A 19,187-nucleotide genomic window follows, 5' to 3' on the forward strand; every position below is an offset into this window, starting at 1 on the left:
CTACTCCCTCTGTCTCTTTTTATAGAAATAATTTACAAACAACGAGGGTATTAAGAAATGAGGAATGCTTGTAAAAGTTTTGTGAATAGCGTAATTGATAGATGTTTGTGCTAAAGCATGAGCATTACCATTTGCTTGTCGCCTAGTAAACACAACTTTGTAGTTGCTTTTGAAAGACAAAAGGGTCCTACATTGAGAGATAATTGAACCATACTCGGATCGATCCAACATTGAATGATGAAGGTCATCCACTACCCTTTTACAATCAATCTCTATAATAACACAATCCAAATCCATAGACATGAGCCACTTAAGGGTCTGTAGCAGCCCCCATGCTTCCCCTTCACTAGCAGCCATAAAAAATGAACACCAAGTGGAGAAAGCCTTTTTGAATTGACCCGTTCCATCCCTAAGGCACGCTCCAACGCCCACCTGCTGTTTTGACTTGAAAATGGCAGCATCAATATTACACTTAACATAGCCATTTGATGGAGGAACCCAGCTGTATAATTGTTCCGGATCTGTTCCGCCTGGTACACTCTGACTATTACGAACAAACAACCATGAATTCAACACTTCACTTGCTCTCGCCATTACTTGCTTAATGTCCTCTAACGTCCCTTCCCAAATTTTTGTATTTCTCCGCTTCCAAAGACTCCATAAAAGTATGCTAAAATTGCTTAATTTGTCCCCATCAGTAACTTGACATACCTTGAAAAAGAGTTCTGTAAAACTGTCTACAGTGGCCATGACAGTTTCCAAAATGTCATATATGCCAATTCTTCTCCAACATGCTACACTAAATGGACATTCTAAAAAGACATGGCAATTATTCTCCATTTCATTATCACATGATACACAGCTTGGAGAGCAATGAACACCTTTATGCTGCAGTTGGATCCGGTTAGGTAAGCAGTTTCGAACCAAACGCCAAAGAAAAGACCGAACCTTAGGGGGGACCTTTAATGACCAAATACAATTCCAATTCTCTCCAAATAACAATGTCTTGCTCTGTTACATTTAGCAGAGGTATTCCTAAGATTTCAGCGGCATCCCTCGGTTCAAAAATGTTCCTGATTAAATTCTCATTCCAACTACCATCTATATAATTCATAATTTGACTTACAAGCATATATTGAGACTGTGTTGGTGCTGCTGTTTGGACCTGTGGATTCTCCATACATCGCAGCCAAGGATCATTCCATATACTAATGAGGTGATCATTTCCAATCTTCCACTGATGACCTTCAGCTAACAACATTCGAGAAGACCAGATGCTACACCAGACATAACTGGGGTTGTGCCCTATCGCTACCCCGATAAAATTCTCTCTTGGGAAATATTTAGCTTTAAAAACTATTGTAACCATAGCATCCGGGTTGGTCATGAACTTCCAACCTTGTTTCCCCAACATTGCAAGATTAAAGCCATGTAAATCTCGGAAACCTAAACCTCCGTACTCCTTTCGCATAGTAAGTTTCTCCCATCGCATCCATTTAATTCCTTTGCTGCCATTTTCCGAACCCCACCAAAATGAATTCAGCATTTTTTCAATCTCATATTTAAGGACAAATCTTTTTTATAAAGTAGTCTTATAAAAATGGACGGATGGTGTATATTATAAAACTTCAAAATAAAAATATTGCAATAAATTGGGATCTAAAAAGTTGTAATATGAAGATAGGAAAGTATAAATTGGGAGTAATTTGCACTTTTGTTTTTGTTCTTTCAGAAGTTTTCTTTATTTGATGCAATTAAATCTATGGTGCTATAAATAATAACCAATGATGTTTGTATACCTATTTTGTGAGAACTTTTGTGACAATATTCTTTTTCTTTATTTTTATTGATCAAAAGCAATAGAGAAAAAAAGGAAGAGGAAAAGTAAAAACACAAAGTAAGTATAAGAGAGACTTTAAATCTTAACTTGTCATATTGTGCTAGTGTAGTAAATTCTACTCTACTTGTTATCCATCCGTTGGTAAGATGATTTTTGAGAGTAAGAACACAATATTAGGTTATAAGTTCATTGTGCTATTGAAACACAACTTTGGACACCAACACCGTATACCTACCGCTACTAAATACACCGTTAGTCTTTCTCTCTTCCCTTTCCATCTGTTTCTTCTATCTCTCTCTTTCTACATTTGCTAGAGAGTGAGATACATTTTAAATTTTGCATAATAACCAAGTCTAATCACTTCCATAACCTAACAACATTCTATAAATAGTCCTAATTGTTTTCTTTAAAATCATAATCAGTTTATTATTAATATTGTTCCCAACAACACAACATAAGCAATAGACTTCTTAAATCTTGTTTTAGGCTACAAAGCTCTGTTGGTGGCATACAATTGTTGACTCTGATAAAGAAAGTGATGGGATAGATATGAAAAATTGATGATGTGATCGAAAAATAGTTAAAAAAAATTATATATTGAATATATGTTTGAAAATAAAGAGTGTATAAATCTCATATGGATAAGGCTAAATAATGTTTTAAGGACATGCGTTAAGCATTTAAAAATTTATAAATTTTTATAAAAAAGTGGTATAATCATTACATAATTAAAAGTAACCTCTCCGTCTTAAATTAAATGAGTCATTTTATTATTTCACACATATTAAAAAAAAGTGTACAAGTGAAAGAACGGAAATATAGTTTTAAGTGACTTTTTTAAGTATTGATACATTTGAGTTATGATAACATGACGCAAAATAATAGACACATATACGACACCGCTGTATTATTATATTTTTTATTTTTATTTTTAATTTTTTTCCTTTTTCTCTTTCTTTCCTTTCCTTCTCTCTCTTGTATTTGTCTCCATCACAGTCGACGACCAACATCCTTCATGTTTTCTATCACACCTCACTTCTCATCGACAACCAACCATCTACGCCATCTTCGTCGTTCTCTCTCGCACACACATGTGAGACCTCTTTAAAACCGTCGAGTTCTCACTGGAGAAGACCGGCCGACGTCGTTCTCGGTATCTCACACCTGATTTCTCATCGGTGACCACTAACAACATCGGCGTTGTTCTCTCTTTGCTGATCTAACCGTCGTTGCTGACTAATCATATAGTAGTAACTCCATTGTCTTCAACACAACAGTGGTTGTGTGTGGGTGAGAGGGCTATGAGGAAGGAGAAAAAGATAGAGGAAGGCATGTGAGATTCAGGCTAAATGGGAGAAAGAAATGTAGTTTGCAATTACTCCTTTACCCTCGCTTATATGTCAAAATTACAGGAATACCCTTAAACTGATACAGTGTTTGTATTGTGGCTATTTTTATGTTTTCAATTATCATTTCTCATGCATTTACCATTATCATAAATGTAAAGTTAAAGATATGGAATCAGAAATAATGAAAATAATATTAATTAAAGTTATTTTTTAAAAAAAGTAACTAATATTCTATGAAAAGTGAAATGAATCAGTTAATATAAAATGATTGAATAACATTTTATACTTGTAAGTAAAAATTTCTATCTGGTTTAGGGTTTGTTTATGGGTCTTGTTACCCTTTATTTATATACTACATCCGTCCCAATTTAATTGACACAATTTTGTTTTTCACACATATTAAAAAAAATGTATAAATAAATGGGAAAGTGGAATATATTGTATTGGGAATGATAAAAGTAGTATTATTTAGTGTTATATTGTATTGGGAATGATGAAAGTTGTATTGAAAATTGAAATGGGTCAGTTATTTTGGGACACTTTTTTTTAGAAAATGGGTCAGTTATTCCGGAACGGAGAGAGTATTTGGCATGGGAACCTAGTGGGATATTTTTATTCAAAAGAATATTTGGGGAATTTCATTGACCACTGAGAGCATAAAGAAAAGTATGGTGATATGATATCTAGTAGCTAGGATAATACTTCAGTGACATAATGTTACGGTGACATTAAATCTGGGTCACACAAAAGTTTATGTTGTGTGGCCCAGATGTGTTGTATGGGTGACATTAAATCTGGGTCACACAAAAGTGTGTGTTGTGTGGCCCAGATTTAATGTCACGGTGACATTATGTCACCAAAGTGCCACTGCTAGTAGGTAGGATATCTGACATAGTAATAATGATGTAAATAGTGTACTCTGTTCCTTCAATCCTTATTATCGCATCACTCGGTGTGTACAACGAGGTTTTTTATTTAAAGATGGTTTTTTTTTTTTTTTTATTTACCAAAGAGTACAACGAGACTTAATAATTTTCTTTACAGAGAATTCCTTCTAAAAAAATCCTTAGAGAGAATATTAACCCACTCTTACCTTAATAATAGATCTAAAATAAGAAGAGATAATATTAACCCACTCTTACCTTCAAAACAATTATTCTCACCTTATAAAATTTATTCTAATATTTTTGGTGTATTTTGGGAGTATGTAACATATGGTCATACTGTGGTCATACTGATGCAGTTATATTTGCAATGACTTCCACTCACCTAGGGTTCGTGGAACATGTTCAATTAATTACTACTATATGATTGTCCGTTCTTTTTAAGGAATTTAGGTTGGTTTACTATCTTAAAACTTTGCGGTGTTTTCCTTTTAAAGAGCTTTGTTCTAAATATAAATGGGGTTAATCAAGTTGTTTCGGTTCAAGTGGTAAAAAACTCCTTTCAAGAACGTACGTACGAGAGGAATATTGGGTTTGATTTTTAGGAGGAATAACATTTGACCAGTCCACATGTCTCTAACTACGAATCAGATTAATCGCTTATCATTAGTGGGTCGGGTACGAAACCAAAAAAATAAAAAATACAAACGGGGTCCAACAAGATGGTGTGGTTGCACCCGTGAGATTAACGAGTTTTCATTAAAAAAATTATTTATTATTCTATGAACATCTCATATTCCACATGCTTGTACCTTAATAATTAAATGAATTATTTACTTCTTCACTTGTATATATATAGAGCAGAGGTAATTGATCAAAGCACCAAAACACACAAACAATCTTCATACTCATTAAGTTAACCATGAAACCCGTTTTATCCCTCACCCTTTCCTTATTCCTATTTGCTTTTATCACCAATCTCTCACCAAGCAACGCTGTTCAACCAGTATTTGACAAACATGGTAACCCTCTTAACCCTAGTAGCCAATACTACATTTTACCAGCAAGTGATAACCCTAGCAGTGGAGGACTAACCCTAGACAAAGTCGGTGATTCAGAGTGTCCACTAACTGTCCTACAAAACAATGCTATAACTGGTTTACCAGTTAAATTCACCATACTTGGAAACATCACTAGTAACATCGTGACAGGTACCGATCTTGAGATCGAGTTCACTAAGAAGCCAGATTGTGCTGAATCATCAAAATGGTTGATGTTTGTTGATCATAATACTCAACTAAGTTGTGTTGGTATTGGTGGTCCTGGAAACTATCCTGGTGTAGAATTAATTGGTGGAAAATTTTTAATCTTGAAACATGGATCTGGATATAGGGTTGGATTTTGTTTGGATACAACTGGAGATTGTGCTTATGTTGGACTACAAAAGTTCAATTCTGGTGAAGGTGGATCACGTTTGATTTTGACTGTAACTGATGCTTATTCTGTTGTATTTGTTGATGCTGCTTCTATTAATACTATGTCTAATGAAGGTAATGCAAATAGTGCATTGCCTATTTAGTATGGATTCTAATGAATAAGTGGAGTAATTGTATTTATTCCCTTCTTAATGAATAATTTCACTTTCTTTGATCGAAGAAGTTTATCTTGTATTCCATTATCCTATCTTTTATTTTTTTATTTTTTTTTGTTGATGTAGCATATATAATTAAGACTTTGTCCAAGATTTATGACATAGAGTGATAACTTTATCTTCTATTCCATTATCCTATCTTTTTGTAACTTTAAATGACATTATTTGAATACCATGGTGTGTGTTTGAAATAAAGTTGAAGTCCTAAAACATCAAAAGAAAAAAAATGGAAGGAGTACTCCTTTTTCAATCAATTTTGGTGGATAATGACTTCATTACAATTAACCCTAGAGTACTTTGTGTTGGAATTAGGTCTAAATAAAAATCAATTTCACAAGATATCTTGAATACATGACAAAAGTATAAATTATTAGTTGAAGTGTATAAAACATTGTACATGAATTTGATCGGATCAACAACATCTTTGATATATCAAAGATATAGATTAAAAGTATAAATACAAAACAAAAGTATAAATCATATGCTTATCTATCAACTTGATGTTTTTATTTTCTAAAAGTATAATTTGCACTAATCAATCTTTAATATTTGCCATGAGAGCCACGCGGCGGGGTTATCATATTAAAAAGAATATTTGGGGAATTTCGTTTGACCACGTTAAAAGCAAGAGCATAAAGAAAGAAGAAGTAAAGAACATCTCATTTCTGAATTCTTACATAAATAAATATGGTGTGGTTAGGATATCTGACATAGTGACGATGTAGACAGCTCGATAGTAATAATGTCTCCCACAATCCTTATAGCATCACTCAGTGAGTACAACCAAACCATATAGTTTAGCTTAAAAAATATTTTGATTTTTTTTAAGGGTTAATTATGTTTTAGGTCCCTATAAATATGCGCGTTTCTAATATTAGTCCCTACTTAAATTTTACTCCCTCCGTCCCGGAATATCGGACCCATTTTCTAAAAAAAAGTGTCACAAAATAACTGAGTCATTTCAATTTTCAATAAAACTTTCATCATTCCCAATACAATATAACTCTAATTAATACTACTTTCATCAGTCCCAATACAATATATTCCACTTTCCCCTTTATTTATACATTTTTCTTAATCTGTGTGAAAAACCAAACTGGCTCAGATAAAACGGGACGGAGGTAGTATTAAATTTTTGGTCCCCAACGTTTTTTTTCCGTTAGCAAAATAGGTCTTCGCTGTTAATTGTTGCTGATTGAGCAAACAGTGAAGCACACATGGATGCCACATCTGACTTTTTTTTGTTGGGTTAAATATGTTTTTAGTCCCTATAAAATTGAAGCATTTTAAGTTTAATCATTACTTAATTTTAAAAGTTGTTTCAATCCTTACAAAAATACTATGCACTCAGTATTAGTCTCTGCTCAATTCAAATTTGTTTAATTTATGCTTAAACTCTTAAGTTTTTTAACAATTTTTTGTAGACGTGCTAAAAACATTACTAAAAGTTCCTCCGCAAAAAATTATCGCAAAATTTGATTTATATATCCAGATTTTATTAATTTTATCTTTAACTTTTATCGTTTTCAAAAATTCATATTTAATTCGGTTCATGTTAAAAAATTCTAAATTTTAGTAATTGAACCTTTCATAGTGTTCTAAACTTGTCTCAAAAAAACCGTTCAAAAACTTAAGAGTTTAAGGATAATTAAACAAACTTTGTTTTAGCAGGACTAAAATTAGAAGTAATTTTTTTTTGTAGGGACTAAAAAACCTACTAAAACTAGTTATGATAGTATTTTCATCATGAAAAGATATTTTTGAGTAGTAATTATTCCAAAAAAAAAAAACTATCAATTAAGCAACAAAACCACTCATGCCCGACAATGTAAGAGAAGTCATCGATAAGATAGTGAAAATCGTGAATATTTTTGGCATTGGGATAGCCATTCCACCCATTTCGTCAAGATAAAGAAGACGTAGTCTATCATAACTAGTTCCTGCCAAGAAAAAAAAGGGCAGCGCCAATAAATCCATGAGATATTATTTGTAAAACTGCACCGTTGAGCCCATTATCACTTATAGAACCAAGATTACTGCTCTCCCCCTGCACTTTTCTCTCGCACCCAGCTAAACTGACCAAAATACCCCAACGTTAGTTAACTAACATCGTTTTTCTCACAATCACATAATCACACATAACGATCCAAACGGTCCAAATTACACAAATTCGCCGGTAATGACCCGTAATCACTTAAACACACTTAATGACACGTAAACGATCCAAATTACACAAATTTGTCCATAAATTTCTAAAATTACATTATCTCACGTAAACGATCAAAATGACCCAAATTCATCGTTAAATTACAAAAACACAAATACATTAAAAATCAACAATACAAACACAAATTCGGAAAACATTAACTCTGCGTTACTTAAGTTGCGCAGGGGTATTTTGGGCATGGCTGCAGGGCGCGAGTGTTTTGTGCTGGGGGAAGAACAGTAGTCTAGAACCAATTCCTAGAATTATGAAACCCATATTAATTCGAACTAACCCATATGCTCCCATTTCATGCAAAACTAGTGGCAGTATACAAGATGCCTACAGATCAACCAAAGAGTAATGCTTCGTTCAATTCTACAAAACCAGATCGTATTGCGAGGGATGCATCCTACTTATAAACACCTTTTCAAGTTATAGTTTAGTCCTTACTTAATTTTAAAATGTTTTTTAGTCCCTGCAAAAAAAATTACTTCTAATTTTAGTCCCAGCTAAAACAAAGTTTGTTTAATTATCTTTAAACTCTTAAATTTTTGAACGATTTTTTGAGACAAGTTTAGAACACTATGAAAGGTTCAATTACTAAAATTTAGAATTTTTTAACATGAAACGAATTAAATATGAATTTTTGAAAACAATAAAAGTTAAAGATAAAAGTAATAATGAAATTCTGGCACGTTAGACTTATGATGTTCTAGGCGATGTTCCAACACCAATTACACAGAAACAGATGTTGAACAATATGTTTGGAACATTAAGCTAACAAAAGACAAGTAAAGCAATAAACAGAAAAGTAAAAGAGGCACAAAGAGATTGTTAACCCAGTTCGGTGCAACGTCGCCTACATCTGGGGGCTACCAAGCCAGGAAGGAAATCCACTAGTGTAGTCCTTATTCAATAGCTCTCAGCAAACACTTTGTTTGCACTAATGACCTAGGACCTACCCGTACTGACTTCAACCTAGGAACTCCTAGATATGAGAATCTAGGAGCTGTGATTCTCAGATTACAGACTCAATCAAATATGAAGTAACCTTCAAAACAAACAACTTTACACTGTGCTTCACAGCTTTGGTGCAGTGCACAAACTACCTATCTCTTTGCTTAAAAGCTTCAGAGGAGTGAACATAATACAACTCAAAACACAGCCCTAAACATGCATCAAGGTGATACACGAAAGGCTCACAAACAAAGACTCAAAACCCTAGAAATGATCTAATCTTGTAATAATGGCTTCGATAATAAAAATGGTCTTGTAGTCTTCTATATATACTGAAGCAATACGGGTCAGAACAACTTGTTGGGCTTCAGAACAAATGGTGATCAATGAGAACCAAATAAGGAAAGTCCTAATATGTAGGCACATCATTAGGAACATCTTCATACACATCCATACTTTCCTAAGTCGTTAGCACTCCTTCAGGAAATAATAAAAGTTATGATTCTGAACATAAAAACACGCGGCTTGACCAACAAGAAATAAAGGCGTGGATTCCTTAAATATAAAAAGTGTGCGTAAATCAAGGCACAGGTACAGGGCGCACTAAGCCTTGCTAGAATGTTGGAACATCGTCTGCAAAATTACATTTGAATATTTGTTTTAGACAAAAGTGAAGCCAACATACAAATATCCAACAAATAAAATCTGGACATATAAATTAAATTTTGCGATAATTTTTTTGCGGAGGAACTTTTAGTAATGTTCTTAACACGTCTACAAAAAATTGTTAAAAAACTTACGAGTTTAAGCATAAATTAAACAAATTCGAATTGAACATGGACTAATACTGAGTGCATAGTATTTTTGTAAGGACTAAAACAACTATTAAAATTAAGTAAGGAATAAACTTAAAATGCCTCAATTTTATAGGGAATAAAAACATATTTAACCCAACAAAAAAAGTCAGATGTGGCATCCACGTGTGCTTCACCGTTTGCTCAATCAGCAACAATTAACAGCGAGGACCTATTTTGCTAACGGAAAAAAACGTTGAGGACCAAAAATTTAATAAAATTTAAGTAGGGACTAATGTTGGAAACGCGCCTATTTATAGGGACCTAAAACATAATTAACCCTTCTTTTAATCTACTACTATACTTTGTGATATTGTTTTCTTGAAAAAGAATACATTTTTTTTTGAAGGATGAAAAAGAATACTTTGTACTCTTTTTTTTAGGGAAGAATATTTTGTACTCTATTCGTACCAAAGTGGAGTATAAGTTATTTTGACTATTTCATATGTATTAAGAAATGTAATTAATTTTGTATGAGAAAGAGAAATTATGAGTTGATTTACAAAATTATCCTTAATAATTGAAAGAATATAGAGTAATAAATTGTTAAGGGTATACTATAAAAAACATCATTAATGTTTCATTGGAAAAGTAACTTATAATTTGGGATAATTTTTTTTCAAAGCGACTTATTGTAAGTTTAGATTATTGTAAAATTTCCACAATAAATTATGGTTTCTCATTCAAAAATAATTTCATGTAAAATCACTATATATGAAAATCGATGTGAGTGTGTGATTTATTTTAATGAGATTTTTAGGCATTTCTTCAACAAATACCTCGAATCAAGTTGTTTGGTTCCGCACCCTCCTCAGCACTCAAAGCAAACACCTTCCCATCTAACCTCACCTTCTTCGGCTTCAAACACTTTATACTAACATGACCAGATTCTCCACATTTGAAGCAAACTATCTCCTTGCACGAATACTCAAAAGCACGGTGTCCGGTCTTTCCACACTTATAACAAGTCATAGTAGGGTTCTTACAATCAGCAACATGATGTCCCACTCCACTACAATTGTAGAATCTAACTTCTCCCCCACTTGGATTAGATCCACCAGTCACCTTCTTCTTTCTTTTATCGCCTAAAGTTCCATAAGGCTTACTACGATCCTGACCCTTGCTCCTCTTATCACTTTCACTCTTATAGTATCTTGCTCTAGCCTTTCTATCTTCGTCATAAATCTTACACTTGTTCACCAAAGTCGAAAACACTCTAATATCATGAAATCCAATAAAATGCTAAAAATCAAGACGCATACCACTTTCAAATTTGATACACTTAGATGTCTCTGTTCCCACATCATTATAATTCGGGAAAGAGCGAGAAAACTCCTCAAACTTAGCCACATAATCAGCCACAAACTTGTTTCCTTGCTTCAATTCCAAAAACTCAATATCTTTCTTGCTCCTGACATTCGCTGGAAAATACTTTCCTAAGAACTCTTCCATAAAAACTCCCCAAGTGATAGCAACCTATTCAACTTCCAACCTCCGTCGAGCGTTCATCCACTAATGCCCGACCTCCTCCTCTAACATGTGAGCCGCCAATCTCAAGTAATCGAATACCACAGGGAGGTAATCAATTACCTCAAGTGAGAAAGTCAAAAATCAGCTTTTTCAAACGTGAATTTCACCAATTAAGCACTTATAAGGCCCCTCAATTAACCCCAACACACACAAATCATCAATTATGTATCCAAATTCATGAATTATGTATCCAAATTCATGATTTCTACTAACTTTTTCATAAAATTCTAAAACACCACTTAACCACAATTAAACCTTGAACTTATCACCTTAAAATCATGAGGACAGAAACATTAATACCTAAAATCATAACAAGAAGGTAGAGCACAAAATCAACATCACTTCATCATCAAATTTCATGAACTTCATTCATTTTAGCTTAAAACTAAAAAACACTAACTCAACATAATCAAAGATGGATTTTCACACAACAATGAACTACATTCATTTTAGCTTAAAACTCAAAAACACTAACTCAACATAATCAAACATGGATTTTCACACAACAACAACATGGACTCACAAATAATCTCATACCCAACATAACAACAACAACAACTTGAGCATGGAATTGATACTAGTTCATCACAAGATTCATGAAAGTAGAGAAAAAATTATACAACCCATGACTACCCAATTGCTCAAAAATCTCATATGGTGAAAATAATCTACCCCTGTATCTCTTAACTCTTTAAAATTAGGCTCGCTCTAGCTTGGGCCACCCCCTCCTCTTGATTCCTTAAGCTCTCCTCTTATTTCTCTCTAGATATATCCTCTTGTCTCTACTCTAGTTTCTTTCCCAAAAGTTTGCAAATGATTTTCTACCCTAATTCACAAAGACTACCACTTATTTATATCCACGAGTTTTGGGGTTGGTTCACACAACACTAAATGAGCTTAATATCTATTCATTTGAGAAATTCTATCTTGGACACAAACTCAAATCAAATTTATTTGGGCACACACTCAAATGAAAAATATTAAAAGAGAATAGATTTAAATGATGTGACTAGATAATTTCTCTTTTAATTTTTTACATTTGTGTATGTGTGCCGAAATAAATTTGATTTGGGTTTCTGCACATGTAAGAATTGCTCCTATTCATTCTTCATAAAGAAAACACTACACAATTACTTCACTTAACCTCCCTTTTACTCATACACCGCTATTCTATTAATTCTTCAAAACTCTTATTTTTTAATAACACTTCACATAAATACACTTCTCTCCTAAATTGTCAAAAATACCCTTTACTCCTCAAGTTCTAATAAAAATAAACTAACCCATTAATTCAAACACATCAAATAAACAAATAAATTATCAATAATTAAAATAATAATAAACTAAAAATCGGGATGTTACAAAGTCTGAGAAGGAGATCTTCTTCACACTTATAATTTGGAAAAGAATATTAATTAGAATTATAACGGAAAAAAAGTAATTAATGTTGTATTGAAAAGTGAAATTGGTCAGTTATTTTGGGACAATATTTTTTTTACAAAATGATTGCTTGTTATGGGACGGAGGGAGTAGTATTTATGATGAAATATGGATTACTCATGAGTATTTTCAAAGTATTAACATTAATGTACTATGTTTATAAAATAACTTTTTTTATTTCATATGCAAAAATCTCTTAAAACATTTAAGTTGGGCTTATATTTATGGGAATAGTTGAAGTAGCAATAAATGTCGCAGGAAATGGAGGGTTTGAATTCTGACCCTTTTTAAATTTAATTCTGAAACTTAACAAGTTTATAAATTCAAGAAAATTCTTGGTAAATGTTAGACAAATAATATTAGAATGTCTTAGATATTAGGCAGTCTTATTATCGAGGACCAAAATGTTATGTAGATTGATTATATAATTGATTTAGAAGCAGAATCATAAAACAATTTTAAAGATATTAATTAAGTGTGAAACGTCTTTAGATATTTAACAATCGTTTTATCAAGGAACATAATGTGCTGATGTTTACCGGTGTTTTTGGCATTTTTCGACATCTTCAAAGGCTACGTCGAGTTCCTGTTCACTATCATATGTTTATATGTAAGCAACCTTTTCTCTTTTATATTTGTGAGTTCTAGTTTTTCCAGCCCTCAGTCTTTCGACCCGTCGAACTCTATTGGCTAAATGTGCCATATCTCTCAAGTGTTGAGTATCTAATTTCTTCCTAACGGAATAATCTAAGCCACCAGCAGCCATTTCGACTACCTCATGCCCAAGCGCTTGAGTAAAACATCTAGCCTTTAACAATCTGAATCTGTTCAAGTAATCATCAAGATTCAGTTGTTCTTCTCCTAACATTCGCCAATTCTTTCAGACTTATCTTAGATTGGCCCATGTAGAATTGTTCATGCAAAAGCCTTTCTAATTGAGTCCAATGTTAGATTGAATGTGGTGAACCAAGTAAATGCATTTTTTGTTAGAGAATTTAGGAAGAACTTCAATCTCAAATTGTCATTATTTTGTATATCTCCTGCCTCAGTTAGATACTGTGCAATATGTTTGACAGTAGATTCACTGGTATCACCTTCAAATTTGTGAACTTAGGAATTTTCCAACCCCTAGGAAGTTCGGTTTGTAAAACATATTCTGACAAAGGAGATACAAATTTTGGCCTATGCAAACCTACGTTCAAGCCATTTTGAGCCATTATGGTTTCAACAAAATTGGCTATGTTATTCTGTGCCCCAACATTTTGTTGTTGGACATTCCTAAATTGGCCTCTGGTTGTGCCTGAATTACTGGTTCAACAGGTTGAGGTTGAGGAACAAGTTGTTGTCTCTGAACCACAGGTTCGACAACTTACAGAGGTTGAGGATTTTGGATTTGTGGGATATTTTAGATTTGAGGAATCTGTTGATAATCATGTTGTGGAGGGGCGAAAAATCTGCTATTCTCCCCATTTGAGTGGCTAATGCTTGGTAACTTTGGTTTGTGCTTTGAATCAAAGGATTAAACACTGTACCAATTTGTTATGTTAACAAATTAACCATTCCATGACTGGCCCGCTAGATAAAAGATCAACACTCAGGCCTGCGGATGTTGTGGTGTACGGATGGGTAGGAGGAAAACATGCATGTGTGGACTTGATTGGCATTTCACCACTTGTGGGATTTGGTGTCGGGCTTTTACTGTAGGACAGGGAGCCCTAAAAGCTGCGTCAAGCAAAGTGGCCAAACATGAGAAAGCGTGTTATGACAATCAACATGCTTTTATACTTTTTGCTTTTGACACCTTCAATTTCCTAGCACCAGAGACTATTGACCTTCTACATAGAGTTCGAAAGGTCATGTATAGCAATGTCATGTCTCCTAGGTCATGAATGTTGTGTTTACGAGGATTAGTTTTGCCATCTAAAAAGGCCTAACGGCGCAGCTTATTGATAATGATATTGAAATATGCTTGTTTCTCTAAAAAGAAGTAAATCATCCTTATTTATTAATTTTATTAGGTATGCATCAACTTAACCTAATAATTTCCCTTTAAAATGCAGCATTAGGTTAGCAGCAATTTAACCTAACAAATTTCATCTAAAATGCAGTACACCAATTTAACCTAACAAATTTCCTATAAAATGCAGCAATCCCTAATATTTCTCCTCACTGATGAGCTTTTCATTTTTATCCTGTTGTGTCATCGTTTGTATATCTATACAAAGAAAATTACCCCTTTCAGCACACTTTTGGGTTGGACTTTTCTTTCCAAAAATACCCTTAATTTTAAATACAAATAGCCAATTATAAAATAACACGTAGATTAATAATCCATGTCACTAATGATCCCCGTTAACCCTCTTTTACCTCAATTAACCAAAGATCAAACTCACAAAAAACTAACAAAAAACAAAAACTCATGTTACTTTTTTATCAGCCGCTTTTATGTTGTACCTGTGTTGTTCCCCTCAATACAACCAATAAAGATTGCAAAGTATTTTCATATCCCTTCCACAAAAAACAGTATTTCCATATTATTTTATTAATATAAGTTAATCTTCCTTAGTCTTTGATCAATTGTAACAAACGTGAGCAAAAAATAATGGTAAAGAGTGGACTTTAAATCCTCTAAAAAAGTATTAGTAACAAACGTGAGCAAATAATAATGTTAAATATTGGATTTTAAATCCTCTAAAAAAATATTAGTAACAAACGTGAGCAAAAAATATTGTTAAAGATTGGACTTTAAATCCTCTAAAAAAAATATCAGTAATAAACACGAGCAAAAAATATTGTTAAAGATTGGACTATAAATCCTCTAAAAAAAAGATTAGTAACAAACATGAGCAAAAAATAATGTTAAAAATCGGATTTTAAATCCTCTGGAAAAAAATTAGTAACAAACATGAGAAAAATATAATGTTGAAGATTGGACTTTAATTCCTCTAAAAAAAAGATTGGTAACAAATGTGAGAAAAAATTAATGCTAAAGGACATACCATTTCCAATGTCGGAATCTATCTTCCACGGTATGTTTTCAGCCATGGTCAATTATATGTAGCTTTATCAAGAGGAGTTTCTCAAAATTCAACAAAAGTTGTCATTAAAGAAGGGAAAATAGAAGAAGAAGATGAGGACTTTACGAAAAATGTAGTTTTTAAAGATATTTTTTTATCGCAATCATAGCAATGTTTCTTTTACATAACATGTCATTTATACATTTATGTTATGATGTTACTAATTACGTATTAGAATAAACAATAAAAGATCATTATTTTATCTCTATTTTATATGCAATCAAACTAAAATATGTTGAGTTCATAAATAATTGTTATATGCCCGGACAATATTTTGTTTATAAATCAATATATTAATAATTTTCATTAATATTTAAAAATTTAAAAATTTTAATCAAAATTATACAAACAAACATAATAAAATAATCACATACGTTAGCGCAGTAGAAAGAGCGGACAGACGGGCACGATAGTGCCCGTCTTTCCAGACAAAGAAGAGAATAACAAGATGTTACATCAAAATAAAAGGTAGAATAAAAGATGAAATTATTCTATAATGGAATGTGTTTGAAGTTCACAAAACTCCCTAAAACACCACAAATATTTCATCCACCAAGAGAGAGAGAGAGTAAAACCTTGATTATGTTGAAATTCCATTCTAATTGGATTTCTATGTGGAGAATTGATAGAGTTGTTGTATCTGAAGAGTGGGTGAATTTGTGGGGAGATTTTTCTCTCTGGGTTCTATCAAGAGATGCGTTTGATCGTTGTCCGTTGGTGGTGAAAGTGGGTGGTTGGATTAGGGGTCCAAAACCTTTTCGATTCAATAATTATTAGATTGAGAACCGAGGTTTTAAGGCGGTGGTGGAAGATTTTTGGAGTCGTCAAAATAACACGAGGAGGATTGGAATTTTGTTGAGGGAAAAATGTAAGGCGTTAAAGATGAGATTAAAATAGAGGAATAAGGAGAAGTATGGAAGTATGGAGGAGAGAGTATTGATTTTGGTGGAGGAAATAGCTTTGTTGGATGAGAGAAAGGGGAGAGAGGAGGGTAGAATCAAGAAGTGGTGGAAAGTAGAAACTTTAAGTTTGGGGATTATTGAAGACTTTTAAAGGCATAAGACACGGTAGTGGTTTGAAGATCTAGATCGAAGTGGTTTAAATACGGAGACCTTAATTCAAAGTACTTTCATAGGTGAGTTAAGAAGGGGAGGAGTTCTAACACTATTAGAGCGTTAGTTTAACGATGTGTGGGTGCAATCACCTTTCGAGGTGTGTAAGGAGGTTGTGATATTTTTAGAAATCATGTCAACTCATTGGGAAAGGCCGAAGTTAGATGGAGCTCCTTTCTCTAGACTATCTACGAAGGAAAACAAATTTTTGATTAGACTGTTTTTGTTGGAAGAAATTTAAAGCGTGGTCAAAGCAAGTGATGGCAATAAAAGTTCGGGTTTAGATGGCTTGAATTTGGCTTTTATAAAAGAGTTTTGGTATTTGATGAAAGATGAGGTGAGCATTTTGTTTGATCAATTTTATGGTAATGAGGTATTTCCAAGATGTTTATTGGCTTATTTTTTGGCTTTAATTCCAAAAGTTGTTACTCTGTTCACTTTGAAGAACTTCCGACCAATTTCTTTACTAGGAAGCCTCGATAAATTACTTTGGAAGGTGTTGGCAGCGAGGTTGTCGGGGATAATGAATTCTATTATATCATCTTCTCAAACAAATTTTTTAAAGGTCAAAAATTTGGTGGATGAGTGTTGGTAATTAATGAAGTGGTTGATTTTGCCAAAAATAAAATTCAGAAGAAGTGTTTGATTCTTAAAGTTGACTTTGAAAAGACATATGATTTGGTGGATTGGAGATTTTTGGAGTATGTGATGGTGAGAGTGGGTTTATGTCCAAAGTGGGTGGCGTGGATGAAGGTTTGTGTGTGTGGAGGAAGTATGTATATCATAGTTAATGGAAGTCCAACGGAGGAAATTAACACGTAATGGGGGTTAAAGCAAGTAGATCCTCTTGCTCATGTTTTGTTTCTTCTAGTGGCGGAAGGTTTTAGCGGGATGATGAGAAATGTGGTGAACATTAATATGTTTAAAGCTTTTAAGTTTGGTTCGGAGGGGATGGAAATATCACACCTTCAATATTTTGATGACACGTTTTGTATAAGAGAAGCAACAGTGGAATTCTTTGGATTTCAAAGGCATTGTTAATGGATATTGAGATGAAATCCGGGTTGAAAGTAAAAAAAAATCTCAATTTCAAGTACTTTTTGCAATTCCCTAGACTCTATGTTTGCAATTCCCTAGAATTTTTGCAATTTCAAATCATCAGGAGGTATTTGTTCGAGACATGTGGGTGTTGTCTAATGAGTTCGGAGATTTTGCTTTGTCTTCGAGGAGGAATTTATTTGTGTGCGAGGAGAGAGTGTTGGAGAATTTCTTAGAGGTGTTGGAGGGAGACTTTTATACCCAAGAGGAGGATTTTTGGAAGTTGAGACCGAAGATTAATGGTTTGTTTTCAGTAAACTCTATGTAGAAGAAGGTGAGGGGATACTTTTGGAAAGGACGAGCTCCTTTAAGGTGGCGGTTTTTTACTTGATCGTATTTCAGGTGGATATTTCTTGGAAGCTTTTACTTGATCGATTTTGAATATGAATATTTCTCATAATATTGAAAGGAATGAAAACCAACTATTTATATACATGAGATCTGATCTAAATAGGAATGCAATGCTATCATAACTCCTAATGATACTAACAGATCATACTATATTAAATATAATAAATATCAATATCTCAACACTCCCCCTCAAGGTGGAGCATACATATCATATGCATCCATCTTGTCACATATGTAAGTTATCCGAGGACTTCGTAGAGATTTAGTGAAGATATCTGCAAGTTGATCCTTAGAATTGACAAATGAGGTTTTGATGACTCTAGAGAGAATCTTTTCCCCAATGAAATGACAGTCGACTTCTATATGCTTTGTTCTCTCGTGAAAAACCGGATTGGAGGAGAGGTGTAAAGCTGATTGATTATCACATACGAGTTCCATCTGACCAACCTTACAAAAACTTAATTCTTGCAGTGAATGTTTTAACCATACAAGCTCACTTATAGCATGAGCCATTGCTCGATACTCAGCTTCTGTACTTGATCGAGCAATGACTGTTTGCTTTTTGCTCTTCCATGATATGAGATTACCACCCACAAAAATACAATAACCAGAAGTAGACGGTCTATCACTTGCATCTCCTTCCCAATCGGCATCTGAATACCCAACGATATTAGTGTGGCTTCTATCAGTGAAAACAAGTCCTTTTCCAGGTGCTCTTTTGATGTACTTAAGAATTCGAATAACTGCATTCCAATGACTGTTACACGGAGAGTTAAGGAACTGACTTACAACGCTAATTGGAAAAGATATGTCAGGTCTTGTTAGGGTAAGATAATTC

At 33.4% G+C, this 19,187-nt stretch overlaps 3 protein-coding genes across 3 annotated transcripts; 1 reads left to right on the plus strand and 2 right to left on the minus strand.

Annotated features, from left to right (window-relative positions):
• On the minus strand, positions 1-840 carry LOC146917079 (uncharacterized). Its single transcript, XM_085721815.1, has one exon. It carries the CDS (start codon positions 838-840, stop codon positions 1-3), a length of 840 nt encoding a protein of 279 aa, XP_085577941.1.
• Positions 841-4,954: 4,114 nt separating this feature from the next.
• On the plus strand, positions 4,955-5,731 carry LOC146917080 (kunitz-type trypsin inhibitor-like 1 protein). The gene has a single exon (XM_085718889.1). The coding sequence runs from the start codon at positions 4,996-4,998 to the stop codon at positions 5,650-5,652; it is 657 nt and encodes a 218-aa protein (XP_085575015.1). The 5' UTR covers positions 4,955-4,995; the 3' UTR covers positions 5,653-5,731.
• Positions 5,732-10,509: 4,778 nt separating this feature from the next.
• On the minus strand, positions 10,510-11,193 carry LOC146917081 (uncharacterized). The gene is made up of 2 exons (XM_085721816.1): positions 11,004-11,193; positions 10,510-10,955 (listed from the first exon to the last, which is right to left on the minus strand). The coding sequence occupies exons 1-2, from the start codon at positions 11,191-11,193 to the stop codon at positions 10,510-10,512; spliced, it is 636 nt and encodes a 211-aa protein (XP_085577942.1).
• Between the last annotated feature and the right edge of the window lie 7,994 nt (positions 11,194-19,187).

The sequence above is a fragment of the Medicago sativa genome, chromosome 6 (assembly GCF_051527215.1).
Source record: "Medicago sativa cultivar Bolivia chromosome 6, Bolivia_mono, whole genome shotgun sequence".
In the NCBI taxonomy this organism is placed as follows: Eukaryota; Viridiplantae; Streptophyta; class Magnoliopsida; order Fabales; family Fabaceae; genus Medicago; species Medicago sativa.